This window comes from Anarhichas minor, unplaced genomic scaffold (genome assembly GCF_050575085.1).
Source record: "Anarhichas minor isolate MPS153535 unplaced genomic scaffold, ASM5057508v1 ptg000071l, whole genome shotgun sequence".
Classification (NCBI taxonomy): Eukaryota; Metazoa; Chordata; class Actinopteri; order Perciformes; family Anarhichadidae; genus Anarhichas; species Anarhichas minor.
Genome location: NW_027466517.1, coordinates 491,058 through 508,591, shown reverse-complemented (window position 1 = coordinate 508,591; position 17,534 = coordinate 491,058). Strand labels below are relative to the sequence as shown.

The window sequence follows — 17,534 nt, the reverse complement described above, 5'->3', positions numbered from 1 at the left end:
GCTCCCGTAAGCGTCTTGCCGCAGTGCAGACACACGGATGACCACAGGAGAGCATCCTTTTAAAACGAAGCGCAATGCAGAACAAAGTCATCTATATAAATTAAAGCAAGGTGATGCTAAAATGCTAATGACGCATAGGAGAACATATTTGGAAATACTATAATGTGCAGTGAGATTATTCGCTCTCAAACGAGTTCACTGACGGCAAAATGGTTATTGAAGGAGCAGATTATCAGAAAGGTTTTTTTTCCTTACAGGCTTCTTCTCCCTGATCGCTCACGCTGAGAAATTCGGGTTTATTGTCTGCTGTGCTCCCAGGGAACAGCTGCTAAGCCAAGGCCACATTCCCAGTAAACCCGACTCATCACAACCATTCATCCCACCACCAATCAGCTGCTGCGCATCCATATGTATGTGCTGGTAAACAAGAGACACATATAGGCGTGGAAAAATGACCGGTTTGAGACCGAATCAAATGTCTTGCAATTTAAACACCATATGCTCCCACAACTAATTATTTACGTTGATCCATTTATGTCAGAAAAGATTACGTCAGCCCTTTAAAAAGAGGGGGTGAACTGAGATGATGTGGGTAAAACACCACTGTAGCCTAATTATTAGAATTAATATGTAAATATATATACATTAAATTATTGTATAGTATGTATATTAATAAAATAAGAGCCACATGGTAGCTGTGAATTATTTTTCATATTATAAAAATCCAAGTGCTAAAACAGTATTAAGAAAATATTAAACCCGGTTTATAATAAAGAATGTGTAATTGGTACATGAATACATTCCTCTTCTTGTATAAACGTTTGCGTACAAAAAAGGAAATTTGGACTCAAGTCCGAATAGAAGCGTCTGCAATTCAATTAGTATCATTACTTCTTTATTCATTCCGTTCTTCTCCATCTAATAAACTTTATAAGTTTATTTGCTAATGTAAGTGTATTTGTACAAAAGACAAACAAACAAACAATCAGACATGAGCCGTCCTCGTGGTCTGTCTCGGCCCGGACAGAGAGAGTCTTTAGGACTGGCCTCAGGCTATTTGGGCCTATATTAAATACCTCCTTTACTTCTGTAAAATGTCTTTAAATTGGTCTTTTTTGAGAGAGAGAGAGAGAGAGCACAAGTCCCGCAATGTGGTTCCGATGCAGTTACTCACATCACGTCTTCAACCAGGTTTCTGGTCTCATCGTCTTTGCTCGTCTTGTATCGAGTTCTATCGCTGTCCGGACATGGGGTTAGACAGAGGGTTTAGTGCCGGTTGCCCCCCCGGCCCAAAGCCATGAATGAGCACCCTCGGGACCAGTGGTCTCTGGAGGTTGTGATGCGGCGCGGTAGGAGTCCGGTACATACTGCTGTACATGGCTGCGGCTGCCGCGGCCGCCGTCGTGCTGTCCACGGTGCCCAGCAGGCTCGGGTGGTAGAAATAGGGCGACGGGAACATTCTCTGTAAGGCCGAGTAGTTTCCTGCTTCAGCCAGCAGCTCTAATCCGACCGCCGTTTGCCTCTTCCACTTCGTCCTGGAGAATCGGATCAAAATACAAGAGATTAATTATTTAATCAGCTCGCGCTCTCACTAATTCCCCAAACGCCCCTTTTAATTGGTATGCAGAGGCCTAATTATTGCAGGCACCACATTATGGTTAAGGTTTAATTAGGCAAAGAAGGAAATATCAAGACAGCAGTGCTGATGTGCTTTGGTCCAAATTTATCAAAGCACACTTGTCTCACACCTAGTATCTAAAATATTCAAATACGCCTTTATTTTGAAGAGTCGCAGGTGAATAAAAGTAACAGAATGTTTTGTTTAAAATATTTTTACTGTTACATTTTCAGCAGTATTACCGAGGAGGCAAAATGTGCATCAACAACATATGTGGCCAGAAATATAATAATTTCGTGACATATCCGAATTGACTGTCTGCATTGATTAACTGTTTAAATAGAATATGAGCAATAGGCCAAGTGAAGCTGCACACCAAAAGGCAAGCAAAAAATCATCTTAATAAATACATGTTTGAGAACATTTGTAACGTTCTTTTTTTCCTGCAAAATATGCTACATCTTGACACGAGCCAGGACTTTTATTTTTGAATTTGTCATGACGTTAGCCTGTCTAAATGTATTCAGTCAACAAAAATAAACGTATTTATTTTCCTCTCACAATACAAAATGCTGAATATTAGATGCGTTTAGAATACAAGTTGAACATGGCTGTGCTGCCTCGGTTTTTGACTTGGATTAGAAATGGCAGTGTCAAAATAAAGGCCTGTCAGACATGCGGGATGTGAATATGACTGGCTGAAATACAAAAAAACTATTCAGCAGCTTTAAATATATTAAATATAAATAACAAAATATATATGTATCATAAATGTGATGTAGACTAACATATTTCCCTCGTGATTCTTTAATACATAATATGTTAAAAAAATGTCTATTTGTAAATACGTCTCAGTGTGGTTCTGCTCATGTGGATCACTCCCCTAATAAAGAGTTGTTTGTTTTTACAGGACCAATATAAGGCTCTGTGTTTTTTCTTGTTGTGTCTGCACCCATGTGCTGGTGTGGTGACCTACCGTCTGTTTTGGTACCACGTCTTGACTTGTGTGTCGGTCAGGTTGAGAGCCGCGGCCAGGTCCATGCGGTCCTGCACGCTGAGGTATTTCTGTCGCTCGAAGCTCCTCTCCAGCTGGTTGAGCTGGTGGTCGGTAAAGGCTGTCCGCGCTTTGCGAGGCTTTTTCGTGCGCATCTGGGGACTGTCTCTGCTGCTGGAGATTTCCCGGTCGCCTTCCTCTTTAGCCCCTAAAAACGGTGGAATTAAAATTAAAACATGAAACGATCAGGCCTATACTTCCTCACTCACTGTCTCAAAAGAAAACTTTTTTATTTATTTATTCCTACCTTTCAATACTGAGTCCATTAAAATAAACCAAAAATAACCACGTGCAGGTGCAACGCTCAGCCCTCCACGCCTCCAGTCAAACTTTATAAATACTTGCTCGGAGTTGCTCACAGTTGCTCGGAGTTGTGGCACGAAAGCGAAGCTAGAGCAATAACAAAAAAACATTTGTGTGCATTTGTCACCTGAAGTTTTTTGTTTTATTATTATTATTTTTTTTATGTTGCTTCTTTTCCTTGAGAAAACGAGAAATCAATATGTCAATCCATCTCTATTTGTAGCTGGTTTCCAGTGCACCATGATCCCCCCTCTAGGAAGAACAATAATCTCTCTAATTGACCCACTAGGGAGGCCTCGCGCACGGGGAAAATCACCAGGCTTACATCTGTTTTCACATCTATTACACTAATAAAGGAAGCTGTAACTCAGACAAAGAATCAGACAGTGAAGCATTAATATTATTAGCATTATTCATATTTTTTTGTTATGTTTGTTTTGCTCAATCCCTGGTCTATATTTATTTTTGTTGGCTACACTTTTATTTTTTGTAGCCCATAATAATTCACCTCAACTGCATTTTCAGCAAACGCAACAGCAATAGCTCAAACAGATGAATGTGCTCTTACCGTTGCATTTCAGTTCGCTGTGAATGTCGTCTCTTTTGTCCAACTTCCCTCTGATGTCGTCCTGTTCCAATTTGGGCCTGAAGCCGTCCGGGGCCGTGGCACTTTCTGGTTTTGGCGTGTGATGGGGCGAGGACACACTGGTGCTGTAAGGTGCGCAGGCGGCCAGTGGTTTGCTGTCGCCCAAAATGTCTTTGATTAGGAACGAGGAGGTGGCGCTCCTCGGGGCGCAGCCGGCCCCGGCGAGCGGCTGCTGCTGCTGGGGCGACAGCGGCAAACTCTGCGGCTGGTTGTGGTTGTGGTTGTGGTGGTGGTGGTGATGCTGCTGAAGGCTGTCCTGGACCAGATGCGGATCGGCGGCGTGCTCCATGGTGACCGAGATGGGGGACGAAGGGGCCGTTCCCACAGTGTCTATCTCCGAGCATGGCGAAGGGGTCGCCAGGCTCCTGAAATCCGCGGTCCTGCTGTCGCCGAGGCGAAAATCTCCGTTCATCAGCACGGGGTTGCCAGAGTTAGACGCGCTAGATAAAATAGTGTCTATCCCAAAACTCGACCCACTGGATCCTTCCATGTTAAGAAAGGAGTGATGGAGTCGTCATAACATCAGCGAGGTGCTTCTACTTCCGATGCGAACCCAGGAGAAAGTCAGCAAAAATGAAATCGGGAGTTGCAGGGAAAAAAATAAATAAAAAAAATAGTTGAGAAATAAAAACCCAAGAGAGAAAATCCACGTTTACAAGCAGCTCGGATGGTCCATGGATGTTACATTCAGTGAACATGCGGGGAAGCAAAGTGCGGGGTCTGCGTAGTCCACGTCGCTTTTTGTGTTTGGATATTGAACTTTGTGTTAAAAGTTGAGGCGTATAGAGAGATATACATAGGGCTGACTCCTCGACATCAGGCTCCCCCTTTTTGCTGCTAATCGCTCCAGTGTTGCTCTACAATGACTTCCTATACTGACGTCACGGCCCACGGCGAGGGGGGAATTAATATTTTCTCCTTATAATAAACACTCGACGCCTTTTCTCCCGGCCCCGCCGCCCCACCTCCCTCCGCCGCCATTGGCTCCCAGCCTGACCGGCTCCGGCGCCTCGCCAATCAGGGAGTTGCTTCTTTATCGAGACAGTTCAAGCCAACCGTTGAGTTTAATTCTAGAATAGCTCTTTTGACAAAAAAGAAAAAAAAGTAAGGAGGAAAAAGTATGCGTGTGCTTTAAGGCCACGCTGTAAACAATTGTGCATGAAATATCCGAGCTGCGACAGAAAGACGCGGAAGTGGAAATTAAAATATAAAATAGATAGAAGATTCAAATTCAATTCTGAGCTCTGAACAATTTGATAAAGTCTAACAGGCAGAAATCCAGTGGCTCGAGCACTCTGGTAGGGCGAACTATCAATGTATCATTTATTTTCAGATAGCAATTCAGTTTATTGGCTCTTGAAGCTTTATTTTCTTAAGTTACTCAAAGAGAGTAAAAGGCTCAACTGTTGCCATATTTGAACTAAACGTATCTTCAGACCTGATTTGAAATTGAAAAAAAAATCATTTGGGGGAAAAAACCAACCTATTTGAGGCCATGCTGACATGTCTTCATGGATGTATTCTTCAGAGCCGCGAGGTCGACATATTTAGGAATGGGGAGGAGTGGGGGTGGTGACTGTCATGACAGCGCATCTTGTTAATAACCATGTCATCCTAATTAGTAAAGTAATTATGAGGTGCTAATGAGCGTTCAAAGGTAGTAGGAATTCGGTACTTTCCCCCGTCGACGTGCAGATTTCAGGGATGTGGAGGGGAAATGTGCGTCGCGTTCAGCTGACAAAGTGTCTGCAGGGAGGCTGCACGCTCTCCGGATGATGTCTGTTCGTGGGAAATGTCACTTCTCACACATAGGTGAATGTATGCTCGTGCTCCACTTTTTTTTTTTTTTCGGCGGACGTGAAATCTTCTTTCAGATGGATTTTTCCTTCTCACACAGCCTGCGCACTTTTTCCGGCATTTAAGGATAAATCATCGAGCAGGTTTATCTTATTAGTGTTTTTTTTTTTTTAAATCTTCCTCCTCAGCAGGTTGACGATGACGATGATTATTGATTCGAGACGGATGAAGATTTTAAGCTGTTGTTCACGCTCAGAAATCTGGATTCGTAGGTTTGTTTCTGATTTAAATTACTTTTTTAAAATTGCAATTATCCAGGGACTTTATTAATTCAAACGCCATGTATTGATTGTATAGTTCTTTATTTATATTATATTGGTATTTGTATGCAGACAATGCCAATACATTTAATGTATACTTGTTAAAAAAAGCTACTCACCCTATCATGTAAAAAAATGCCTTTTAGGTTTTTAACTTCTTTTTCGCCTATTTTTTAAATGTCTCTACACTCAGACATGGTTGCGCTAGAAAATAAAAATGTTGAACTAGTATTAATAATTCAAATGCTTTGAACAGCCAACAAGCTGTAGAGCAGCAGCCTCTAATTAACAGCTTTAATATTTTGATTATTCACATATGCTAAAACGTTCAGTGTTTGCCTGTTTTTTGCCCCCCTTGCAGCATGCTGTCCCTGGAACAATTCAATAAGAAATAGTGCATTTCAATTTCTGCATTTCGTTACAAAAAAATCAAAGAGTCAGTTAAATGAAGTTAAAAATGAAATGAATATATTTTAGTGAAATGAGCTTAAATGTTTCGGCGAGTAGAACAGCAGAAAAGTCAGCTTTTATTTATCTAACAGATTAGACGACTTCCTTCTCACTGGAGCTGCACTTTCTCCCGCGCGACGTGCAACGTTCGAGCACAAGGCGGCGACAAAGCGAGTCTGCCGGAGTGTGAAGTTCACGAGCAAAGCTGAGGCCTCGGCTGCCCTTTCCAAAAAAAGACTCGGAGGACTTTGGTATCAAAAATGAAAAACGGACTTGAACGCAACAATCAGCCGGTAAACCGTCGATGAGGCTGCATCTAAAACAAAAGTCACGGTCATACAGTAACACGATTATGGTGCAAACATAAACGATTATCTCCACAGTGAAAACTAATTAGAATACTCTGTCCACACGCAGCCAATAATCAGGCCTTTCCTCAACCTTATTCCCCTGCAAATCGCTCAGATCACATCGAAGTGATGATTAAACATGTCAGTCATTCTGTGTGTGCGTGTGTGTGTGTGTGTGTGTGTGTGTGTGTGTGTGTGTGTGTGTGTGCGTGCGTGTGTGTGTGTGTGTGTGTCTGTGCGTGTGCGTGTGCATGCGTGTGTGTGTACAGGCGCATGCGGGCTGTTCATCAACCGCAAACAGGAGCAATCAATCGCTTTATTAGCTCTATACGGCGCCGCAGGAGCTGATTGAATGCGACCAGTTAGGGGTGTCGTCTTATTGGCCTCAGCTGATGGTCGATGATGGGACGGCGCAACAGTGGCGGGCATCCGTATCGATTCTCTGGCGGCTTTGCGCGTAAGCTGTCACTTCACCGCTGGCGACCTTTGGGGTTGCACAGTGGCGGCGTTTACAAGGAGACACCCCCGCATTTAGACTGTCAATCACTGCGGACCAGCGATGGAGTGAGCTTTAAAAAAAAGGGAGAGAGAGAGAGAGAGAGAGAGAGAGAGAGAGAGAGAGAGAGAGAGAGAGAGAGAGAGAGAGAAAGAGAGAGAGAGAGATGCTGAAGGTCAAAATAAGTTTTCTGTAGATTAAGTAGTTGGATGTTCCCTGCCTTCATGATCAAAGACTGGAGGTCTCTCTCCCTCTCTCCCCCCCCCCCCCCCCCCCCCTTCTTCTTTAATTACATAGAAGCAACGTCATGAGAAGCAGGATCCAATCAGGAGAGATGATGAAGGGAGTTGGTGATTGGTTATGATGAAAATATGCAAGAAAATAATGTATTTGTTGTAGGTTTTAGGGCAGGATTTTCATAGTAAAATGCATCCAGTTAAAATACATATACATCTTTCTTTTCTTTCATTCAAACAATGTGACACTATTGCTTTTACATTTGCAAGGGCCAGTCAAAATTTCACACACCTGTCACTTTTAAGCAGGAAACTCTTTTTCCTTTGAACTTCACAAACATTATCACAAAATATAGTTTGTAATCTATTACAGTTACTTAAGAAATTAATCCCAGTCACGTAGTCTAATATGGGCATGTTATTTCAGTCGTTAGAACGTGATGACTACGAGACTTAAAGAAATGTACATTTTGGTCATGTATGAGAAAACGTACAATATTTTAATAAGAAATAATCATTTCAACAGGAGTTTTGTTTCATTCAGACATAACTCGAGATAATGTTAAATCTCCAGCAATTATTATTTTTTAATGTGTTTAATTTTTTGGAACAGTACTTATGGGTTCATATTGTTATGGGATGAAAAGGGCCAGAGCAGTGGCATGTGCAGAGTGTGGTCTAATGTCGGACTGACCATCCCATCAAAGCGCTGTTGTCCTTGACAGATGGTCAGGGAATTATATTGATTAAATGCTGCTAAAAAGGACAAGCTGTCCAACGGTATGCACAACGTCAGAAGATCACAGTGACTAAACAAACCTCCATGTCTCTCTCCTGTCTGGTGGTCAAATAAGCAGCAGGAGTGCATTTATTCAAAAAGTGGAATGTGTTATTCGTCCATGTGGCAGAATACGGAGCCACCGGCTGTCAAACCTCTTTATAAAATACACACCCTGCTGGATTATTCACAATCCTAAAAATCAAATCCTATAAAATCCTACAACCATGTCGGTGCAAATCACTCTGTTGCAATGAAGACTTACTTTTAGTAAAGGGGGGGGAAAACGAACCTCTGTGAAATATCTTCACAAACTTCAAGAGCATTTAAACATCTGGGCACGCGGAGGTCTCACGTGTTCCCAAGTACCATCGCACACGTGATCTTTTTGTGTGGGTTTGTGTGGATCCCCGAGAGATCACGCCGGTGAGCCGAGAGAGGATGAATGGCTTAGAGGAGCACTGGAGGAAACTGGCTGGTTAGTAAACTCCCCACAAAATCTACAGTCGTCATCTCAGACGTTCAGGGAGGATTAAAAAACATCTTCATTGCTCATCAACATATAGAGAGTCACATGTTAATATCATGCCGATGATGTGTCTGGATGTTGGTCCCTGAACAAGTCCTGAAATAAAAGTTCTTTGAAAGCGTCTCTTATTACACTTCGGAAAGATTGTGTTTTGTATCTTTTAGACGTTTGTCTCGGGAAAAAAGAGGCAACATTCCAGGCCCATCATAGAGGAGCATTTCTATTTCCTCTCAAACTTCATCAGGTTTTCTTCTCTGAATATAACCCAGTCAACTCGCTTAGCTGTTTGCGCTTCTATGTGTCATTGTCACAGCTCTAAAAGTCACACGTCTGCATTAAAATCACTGCATAAAATGCTTCTTTTTTTTTTTTAAATGTACGTGTAATGACATTTTCATTTCTAGAATAATTGGCCTGCACAGTGCTGTAATACGTTACATTTCAACGTGAACTTGACGTGCAGATCACTTTGTGGAGGATGTTGTTACAACCAAGGCTAAGAAAAGTCTGGAACACAATGTTAAAGTTTCACACTGTCCACCTCAAGACGAGGTTTCACTTTGAAAGTTTTGACACAGTCACTTCCTTTCCAAAGATCGACTGATTTTATTCACCATGAAAGTTTTGGCAACACTTTAGTCCTCTATTTAGCATGAATGTATATGGACCTTTAATAATACACTTTAATGTATAGTTGTAATCAGTTAGAAGGACATTTCTATCAATGCATTTGTCAACAGTTATAACTTTGACTAAGACTACAACAATGCTTATAAACATCTGTAACTGCTGTATAAACACTTAATGAACTGTCATCATATTTACTGATACACACGTTATAAAGCATTTACTAACGTTTATACTCATGAACAAAACATACACATAGTTACAAACTGTTGACCATGAAAAAAGGAGTTTTCCAAAAAAATAAATTAAACATTTTAACTCAAGGGCATCTTATTTGATTTTATCCCGGGGCTTTCAGCCACATGTAATGGCCTTCATTATTTTTAGATGGACTTTCCTCATTTGTGTCAAAGGGAAGGAGTATTCATAAATAAAGCAATGAAACAAGAAGATATGCTTGACTATTAAATACAATAAATCCAACTACTCTTAATGTATTTATAGATAAATACTTCAGAATGCAAATGAAGGCAAAAGATATAATTCCTATAATAACAGTTGTCAATCTTTGAATCAACTGTTTATACACTAGTTAATGTATCAAGTAAGAACTGTTCACAATCACTTCATAACCCTTGAAAATGACTCAATATTTGCTTAGAACAACAATATAATGTGATACTGTATTGATATAATGCTAATAAATGCTCAATAGAGGAGGGAGGGGCTACAAGAAAGAGTCGTTTAATTAGTTCCTGTATTCACTATAACTGACTGATTGATTGAACTTGTCCTGGATATTCTGGTCGCGTTTACAAACACAACTGAGTCGTCAAACAAGTAAATAACAAACTGAGCACGCGACTGCCTGCAATAGTAAACCCATGAGTTAATACTACGTCACACTTTAACAAGCCTGCATTTATCTAATAATACTAAAGCGCTCAGCTGCACCATCAGTGAGGTGGATGTTGGCGGGGACATTCACACCAATTACTCTCTCTTAAGTATATCAGTGATCAGATTACACATGCGGGACAACACACTTCTCCTCCGGCAAGTGGATAAGGTTGTTTTTTTCGTTTTTTTTTCATTTCGGTGTCAGGCTAATATGATGCGGTGATTGGGAATCACATTTCAATGCAAAATTACATCCCAGGAGCTTTGGAATAAAAGGTTGCGGCGTGAGAGCGATGTGACATTTAGGATGGACACACTGCATGTTATTTCAACCTCTAAACGTCATTTCCACTCATGCAGTAATGAAACATGTGACATTCAAGTTCAATTTGAAGTGCAAGCTGGTATTATTCCATGCATTGTGATTCAAAATGTGATGAGCCAGGATGGAGAGTAAAGTCTGCATTTATTCCACCAAGGGTTAGCATGCTGGGCATGAACATTTCCGGTCTGCTGTGACAATAAAAGACCCTAAAAATCTGTATTATGTGTAAGTGTGTTGTTTTTTTTCATAACATAGAGCTATTTGCTGCCATGACAAATATTCACTGCAAAGGATTGTGTTTTTCCTCCCTCTGTCTGAGGTGCATGATCAGAGATACTCTGGGAGCAGAGAACACATTGATTCGAGTGTGTTCCAAACACAGACTGGCCCTGACAAGGTTGTTATAACAGTCGGAGGGGTCTATACAATCACTTAATTACCAAAGCTGTCAGTCAAAGAGGGTCGCTGCTGGCTCCGTCCATGGCTGTGAGCGGCGTTTCCACTAGCAGCCTCCCTGAGTGATTGATCCATGCTGATGGCATCGCAAAAATAATTACAACTCGTCTCCTGATGTGTGATTCCGTACCACGTTCACGCTTCACGAAGGTAATCGGGGGGATCAGGAGGGGTCGGTGCCATTTCCTATTACCTGAAGTCCGAGAGCAAGGGCTGCAAACAATGCAACCGGAGTGAGGCGAGGAGAAAAGACACATGAGGGGGGTGTACGTTATGAATCGCCCAGGAAAGCTTGTGTGCACTTTGTCTAACTGTGTGATTTTTTTTTTCTTCCCCCCCTGATCCCCCCCTGGCCTGAGCCAGCAACAGCACATACTGTAACAGCTTGATGGTGTCCAACATGGGGAACTGTAAATTCAAAACAATCACTGGGTCATTAAGTTGATTGGCATCACAATTGTCGAGCTGTTGGAGGCTAAATGGGGAAGGGGTGTAGCTCTTTCACAAGCGTCAGCTTTCGTCTGATCTGATGGCAACATTTGTTGTCTGAACGTGGCTCCGGAGCTCAAATTGACGATCAGGTTTGGTTTGAATTGCATAATTGACCCTTTGTAGGCCCCGACCCCATTCCTTCTCCGTCAGGCTGTCAGATTTACCATGGAGCCCACACTGTCACTAACTGCACTCCCTGATGAAATATTATCCAAGTTTACAATATGTTACAATCATTTAGAAGCAAAAGCAGCATGTGTATACACTCCATATACCTTCTGTAGTTAGCGTAGCACAGACGTGCTAACGCTAGTTAATGACGTGCTAACTGCTAATGTTAGCTCCACAGGATTATGCAACGTAGCGCTTACATCTCCTTCCAACCTTTCCAGGTAACGAGTATCACTATTACACAAAGTTTAACCAAGACTCGCTCCAAATCCACAACACCAGCCGGAAAATGAAGAGAATCTAAGCCATATGGTTGTCGGACCCTGGTCGGAACTGGGTGATGCCATGCTAGGATTGGCCAGTCTGTGTCCGACGGGTGGGACTTATGAAGGACCAATTGCACAGGCATTCCCACCTCATACCAGTATGTTCTGGGAGGAAAAACTTTGTCTTGACACTTAAACTCTTTCCTCTTAACAGATGTTAAAATAATAAATAGTGTCAAGTCTCAATGCAACTTGTATTTCCTTTCATTCTGACAGTATACATTAAAAAAAGGCTTCACATTAGGACACAATCAACCCTCCAACTACAACTGTATTGTCCCTTCTAATTATGTACATCATCAATATTTATTTTGGTAACATGCCAATCTACAGATCTTTAGAATGTGTTAAGTATCAGTGGTTTCATGGCAACTGGTTTCGGAGCTCAAATCAAGTGGAATCTGCCCCACGGTTTCAGATGCACTTTGTGGAGGGATTCATATCCGTAGTGAGAGCATTAACCGCCATTAGCCGTCTCCTTGGTCTTGACACAGAAGCGCAGCGTGAGGAGGACTGGCAGAGACATTGTGAGTTTGTGCCACGCATTACCCACCTTTCACTTCCTGACAGCACCCCCTTCATCATAACAACAAAGGATAAAAAAAACATGCGGCGTAAACACAAAGAACACAATGTAAATTGTGAATCAAGCGAGTAAACAATGTACATATGGTATCTACACCTGAAGCGGCCGTCCCGTTCTCCTCGTGTTACGTTACTTCGAGCAGGCGAAGCGGAGGCATGATGTCACTAATGAACCCTCAGCCAAAAAAATTATAATACAGCGGTGAATAATGAAACGCAACGCTGCATTTTGCAACAGAAAGAATAAAAGGTGAAATCATCGGCGAGCAAGGGAGGAAAAGAGTGAAAGAAAGCAAGCGATGATTAAATGATCAAAAGCTGGCAGCGAGTCTCTGTGTCACTGCGAGGCACACTCATCTACCCACAAGTGAAAGTTAGGTTTCAAGCACAGTGTAATTATAGCCGGGGATGTCAGTTTGACATTAATGCAGCCAGCAGAAATTCCCTAATTGGCCTCAGAGGAGAAAGTGAACCAGAAAATATATTAACATTTTAAAAAAGCATATTTTGCCTAATCCTTTCACTTTCCAACAATATTTGAAGACCAAAATGCCCCAGGCATGAGAATTTAAATGAGCAATTTTGTTTTTGAAGGAAACGGCCAATGAGACAGAAAATAGACTAAAGGGAAATCATTAGTGTATGAGAGATCCTGACAGGCTCGCCTTGCTGACTGGCTGGCCTGTCACTAGGAGTCTGTGTTCTTCAGCTCCACGCTATGAGCTAAGCTGATAACATGAAAAGACCCATAAACGTGCAGCCAGAAGTCAAAGCCTATTATCTAGAAATTCAAATGCGGGGGTAAGGATGAAAAAAGAAAATCAGGGAGGAGGGTGTGGGGTTGGGTGTGAGGGGGGGGTGACTAGCTCTCTCTGTCTCCTGTAGGGGAAAACTGGCCAGATCGAGAGATCTTGTAACAGGGGGCCCTGTTATCAGCGCCGCTGCCAGGAAATATAGCAACAAATCACAACATCACTCGGAAAGCGGGAGATAAAAGCGGGAGAGAGCGTGGACGGCAAAGAAAAACGCTCAAAGTTAGGAGGCGCATGCAATGTCACATGTGCCCGGGCTGATGTGATATGACCGTATCAGAGAAACACAGCTAAGTGCAGTCAGGAGACGTTAGCCCGGTCCCCCGGTGATGAAGCAGCTGAGGCAAGCATCGCCCCTGGCGTGGGACTGCGGGGCAAACTGCTCAGGCTGGAGAGCCTTGCCCTTTTGAAACAAAACAGAGAGGAATGGCCAGGGGAAGCTAGCCCGGCCTCAGCAACAAAAAAGAGAAAAAAAAGGGGCCAGGTTTATTTCCTCCAGCAATGAAGAGGGTGAAAAAACAGAATGATTGAGAAGACAGAGGAAAGTGAGAATAACAGATCGCAGAGCTTGCGTCTCTTTTTGTGCGACAACAAAGGGCATATGATATTCCAGCCTCCTTTACAGCTGGCTGGTCAGAGGATTCTTCTGGCACCTTTTATTCTGCACACAGCCACGGATCAGGACTGCTTGCCGAGGTATAAGGATTTGATTTCCTTTTTTTCTTCTTTTTTTTTATCTATTACGCTGTTACCCTGAACACAGAAATGTAATCAGGCCCTTTGACAAACATTTGACACAAAGCAGTGGGCTTCTGTCTCCGCTGCCTACAGCCCAGGGCAAGAGATTGAGACTGACGAATTTTCATCCACAATTTTCTCTCTATTTTAACTCCACCTGTCAAATGGTATGCCAGTCAGTGTGACACAAAGATGGGGGAAATCAAAGCTGCCTCTCATCTGAAAGGAGCACAGACGTGCAGCGGGCTACAAGTTTAGCGGAGGTTACAGACTGCACACAGACAATGAGGCGATGCAGATCAGGTGCCAGGAATTACACTGTGGCGTCATATTGACAGAGTGCTGCGGGGATGGTGTATTTTTGTAGGCCGACCCCGGAAGTTAGCATCGCACTGGTTCCCTCGATGGAAAGCCAACGGGATTTCTCGTATTGGATGTTGGATTATTGCAGAAATTAAGCTCTGTGGTTTATGATACTCACACGTTTTGTTGAGAAAAATAATCTTCACAAATGAACACCAATTTTATGGTTTTTGAAGTGTAAATGAAATCGCCACAAGTAAAAAGCTAAAGCTAGGCTACAAACCACGGTCACATGCCTTCCCCTCACCACCCTGAAGCTAAAGGCTAGTTGGATTGATGACCATTTGTAGTCTCATTTAGCCACCTGTTAGCACCCGCCTTTCAAAGCTTCAACATTTCTGAGTGGGGTATTTACTGACTTATTTTATGTTGTAGAAAAGTGCAATCATCTTGAGCTCATTTCAGGTGTCTAACCAAAACACCATTAAAAAAAACAGACCTTGAGACGAGGGAACCAGAAGTGCTAACGTGCTAACTCATTTCCTGGTTTCAGGCCTCATTCCTGCAGCACTCTTATCGCCAATAAACATGACTGCATCTCCTTGAGAAAAACGATCCCAATCCCCTTTCTCTGGCGGAGCTACCTACTCAGTTATCAGCCCGCATCCTCGCAGTTCTCGATGGTCATTTGCAACAAGCATCTAACTGGAGGAAACTACAAACTAAAAACCATTTGACCCTGGAGCGCAGAGTATGGAGCAGCCCCCTTTTCCACCCGATGGAGGCAGGCTCAGGTCACCGGGGTCAACACCTTCTTTGCCGAGCCTACAGCGCGGTGGAGTCCTCAGACTAGTGTAAACATCGGGGGGCCGCACATGGCCTGAGAGCCTCGCGGACTCCACAGCAGCGCTCCCCACAGGCCGTGGACGAAAAGTCTGCTACCATAGCGCTACGCGGGAAGCAGATCCAAATGCAAAACAAAATTGTGATTATCTATTCATTAACTCTCATAATTGAGGTGAAAAGCACTAGTTACCAGACTGTCATGGAGGCTGCTCTTACTTGCCCCTCAGGTAGCAGCCTCAGCTACAACACAGAGCTGCAAAAACACGGCGCATACGGCATTCCAGAGGCATCGACGCTGAGAATAAATGATATGACCTCTGGCTACAGTATGGCCTTCAATTCTAAATCCCTACCTGACCAGCGAGAATCATCCCCCATTTTATTAATTCTTACCACGTACCAAATGCATTCTGCGCCGAGCCGCGTCGCCGTGAATCTTTTGATTCGGTTTCAAGGACCGTAAACAATAAGGGCCGGCGATGTGACGGGGAGAGGAGATCTACCTCGGCTCAATTAAGGAGCCGCCTTGCAGCCTCCTGCGGCCCTGAGAGATGGGAGCTATAATTAGAAGAGGGCAGTTAACTTGCAGACATTATTGATGATCCGCTGCCGACACCTCCCTCACGTTAGCATTAGCATTTTTTTTTCCCTGAGCTGGGAGGCTCGTGTCAAGAGAGGCCGGACTCACGGAGTCCGTGTCAGCGCGCGCGGGGGGGGGGGGGGGGGGGGGGGGGATGTGTATGAGCTACACGGCGAGGGCCACATTACGGCTGAAGAGAGAGGGAGAGAGAGACACCCGAGATCTCCTCCAGGCCCCTCTCGGCGCTCGTCCACCTGATGGGAACACGGAGACTTGGCTGTTCTCCCCCTCATCAATACAGCAGGGCTCTTTGTCAGTAATTTGCAATAAGTGTCCGCGCCACATCTTAAGGGACCTGGAAATCATTACTGGCTGAGGCCCTGCTCGGCTACTAATTGGATGCGTTGGGCCTTATCAACTGAGGATTTTCCGAGACCTTTGACAGATACCAATTCGAAAATCATTGTTCAGTTGTCAATTTAAGAGACCGTTAAAAGAGCTTATTTTAATTTTAATTGGAACTTCCTCCTGCCTTCACAGTGAGCCGCGCGGATTAAAAATGAGCTCAGGGCATGTGTGTGTGTGTGTGTGTGTGTGTACTCCCCTCAGATGAGGAGGAAAACTATGCAGGTCAAATTGACGGGTAACAGTTCTGACCAGTGTACGAATGAAGACAGCACGCACACACATTCAGTTTACAAGAATCCACCCGGCTTTCCTGGGACTTCATCATCAACATCAAATAAGTCGGAATCTGAGCAGCAAAAGCTCCCAATTAGGCAAAAAACCGCATCCGCTTAGGATGTTTGTTGGGCTGTGAGTATGCTGGGACCATCATCGATCACCACCACCACCCCCCCACCCAAATAAACTGACCGGCTGATAGCGCTGCCCTAACATATTTATGTGCTGCGCTCTCTCGGTGACCCTGAACTGAAACACTCTCTTAGCTTTAATAAGGCCCGGGGAAGGCTCAGCCCTGACTGACTCGGCGAGCGGGAACGGCTGCGAACGCTCGCAGATGCGGCAAAAAGCTAACATGCGTAAAAGGGGCGTGGGCCTCTTCGACGACGGGTGACGCCGGCCACCCAGGAGCGGAGGGCGCGGGGACGAGGGCGAGGGGACGAGGCTCAGCAGCGAGAGGGAACGGAATCATTTTGACACCGCTGAAGGTTTAAGATCCCTTTGTAAACTGTGGCGTCTTGCTTTTTGAGTGACGCTAAATATCACCCCGATATGCTACCAACTGCACGAGTCAAGCTGCAGTTGAAAAAAATTAATAAATAGTAAACCGTCTTCTCTTTTTTTGTTTTAAGTAAATATAGCTGTCATTTGATAATAAACCTGGCATTAATGTTAATTCTACCATCCAGTACTTGCAGTATTAGAGGCTTAGAGCCGGAGAGCAATACTGTTCAGAGGGTAATAAGTGTCTAATTAAGGACTAGACAGGAGGGAAATTGCACACGGTATAAAAAAAGCTGTTTTTTTCCACTCTCCTGCTTTTTTTCAACCACCACGTCTCTGGGAGCCGGCGTTGTGTTTGCCGGCTGTTTTACTCGCTGTCAGAAAGGATTTGAGGCGAGGAGCCATCTAAGCATGCGTACGAGGGGATTCATTTGACCTCATTATACATCAATAAAGAAGGAAGCCGGTTTACTAAATATCACCATGCTGCCCGTGCTTCACGTCAGATCATGCAGGAGTGTGCTAGAAAAGATGATTCCAGAAACGTCTGGTGTAGAGAGGGAAGGGGAGGGGAGGGAGGAGGATAGGGGAGGGGGGGATGGGCGGGG

At 43.7% G+C, this 17,534-nt stretch overlaps 1 protein-coding gene across 1 annotated transcript; it reads right to left on the bottom strand.

Annotated features, from left to right (window-relative positions):
* Positions 1-1,231: 1,231 nt before the first annotated feature.
* Positions 1,232-5,035, bottom strand: barhl2 (BarH-like homeobox 2). The gene is made up of 3 exons (XM_076079145.1): positions 3,544-5,035; positions 2,595-2,820; positions 1,232-1,535 (listed from the first exon to the last, which is right to left on the bottom strand). The coding sequence occupies exons 1-3, from the start codon at positions 4,109-4,111 to the stop codon at positions 1,232-1,234; spliced, it is 1,098 nt and encodes a 365-aa protein (XP_075935260.1). The 5' UTR covers positions 4,112-5,035.
* Between the last annotated feature and the right edge of the window lie 12,499 nt (positions 5,036-17,534).

Coding starts and splice junctions, on each gene's coding strand:
- barhl2 (XM_076079145.1), bottom strand. CDS start 4,111: ATGGAAGGATCCAGTGGGTCGAGTTTTGGGATAGACACTATTTTATCT. Junction 2,821..3,543: donor CAGCGAACTGAAATGCAACG/GTAAGAGCACAT, acceptor CACCGTTTTTAG/GGGCTAAAGAGGAAGGCGAC. Junction 1,536..2,594: donor ACGTGGTACCAAAACAGACG/GTAGGTCACCAC, acceptor CCGATTCTCCAG/GACGAAGTGGAAGAGGCAAA.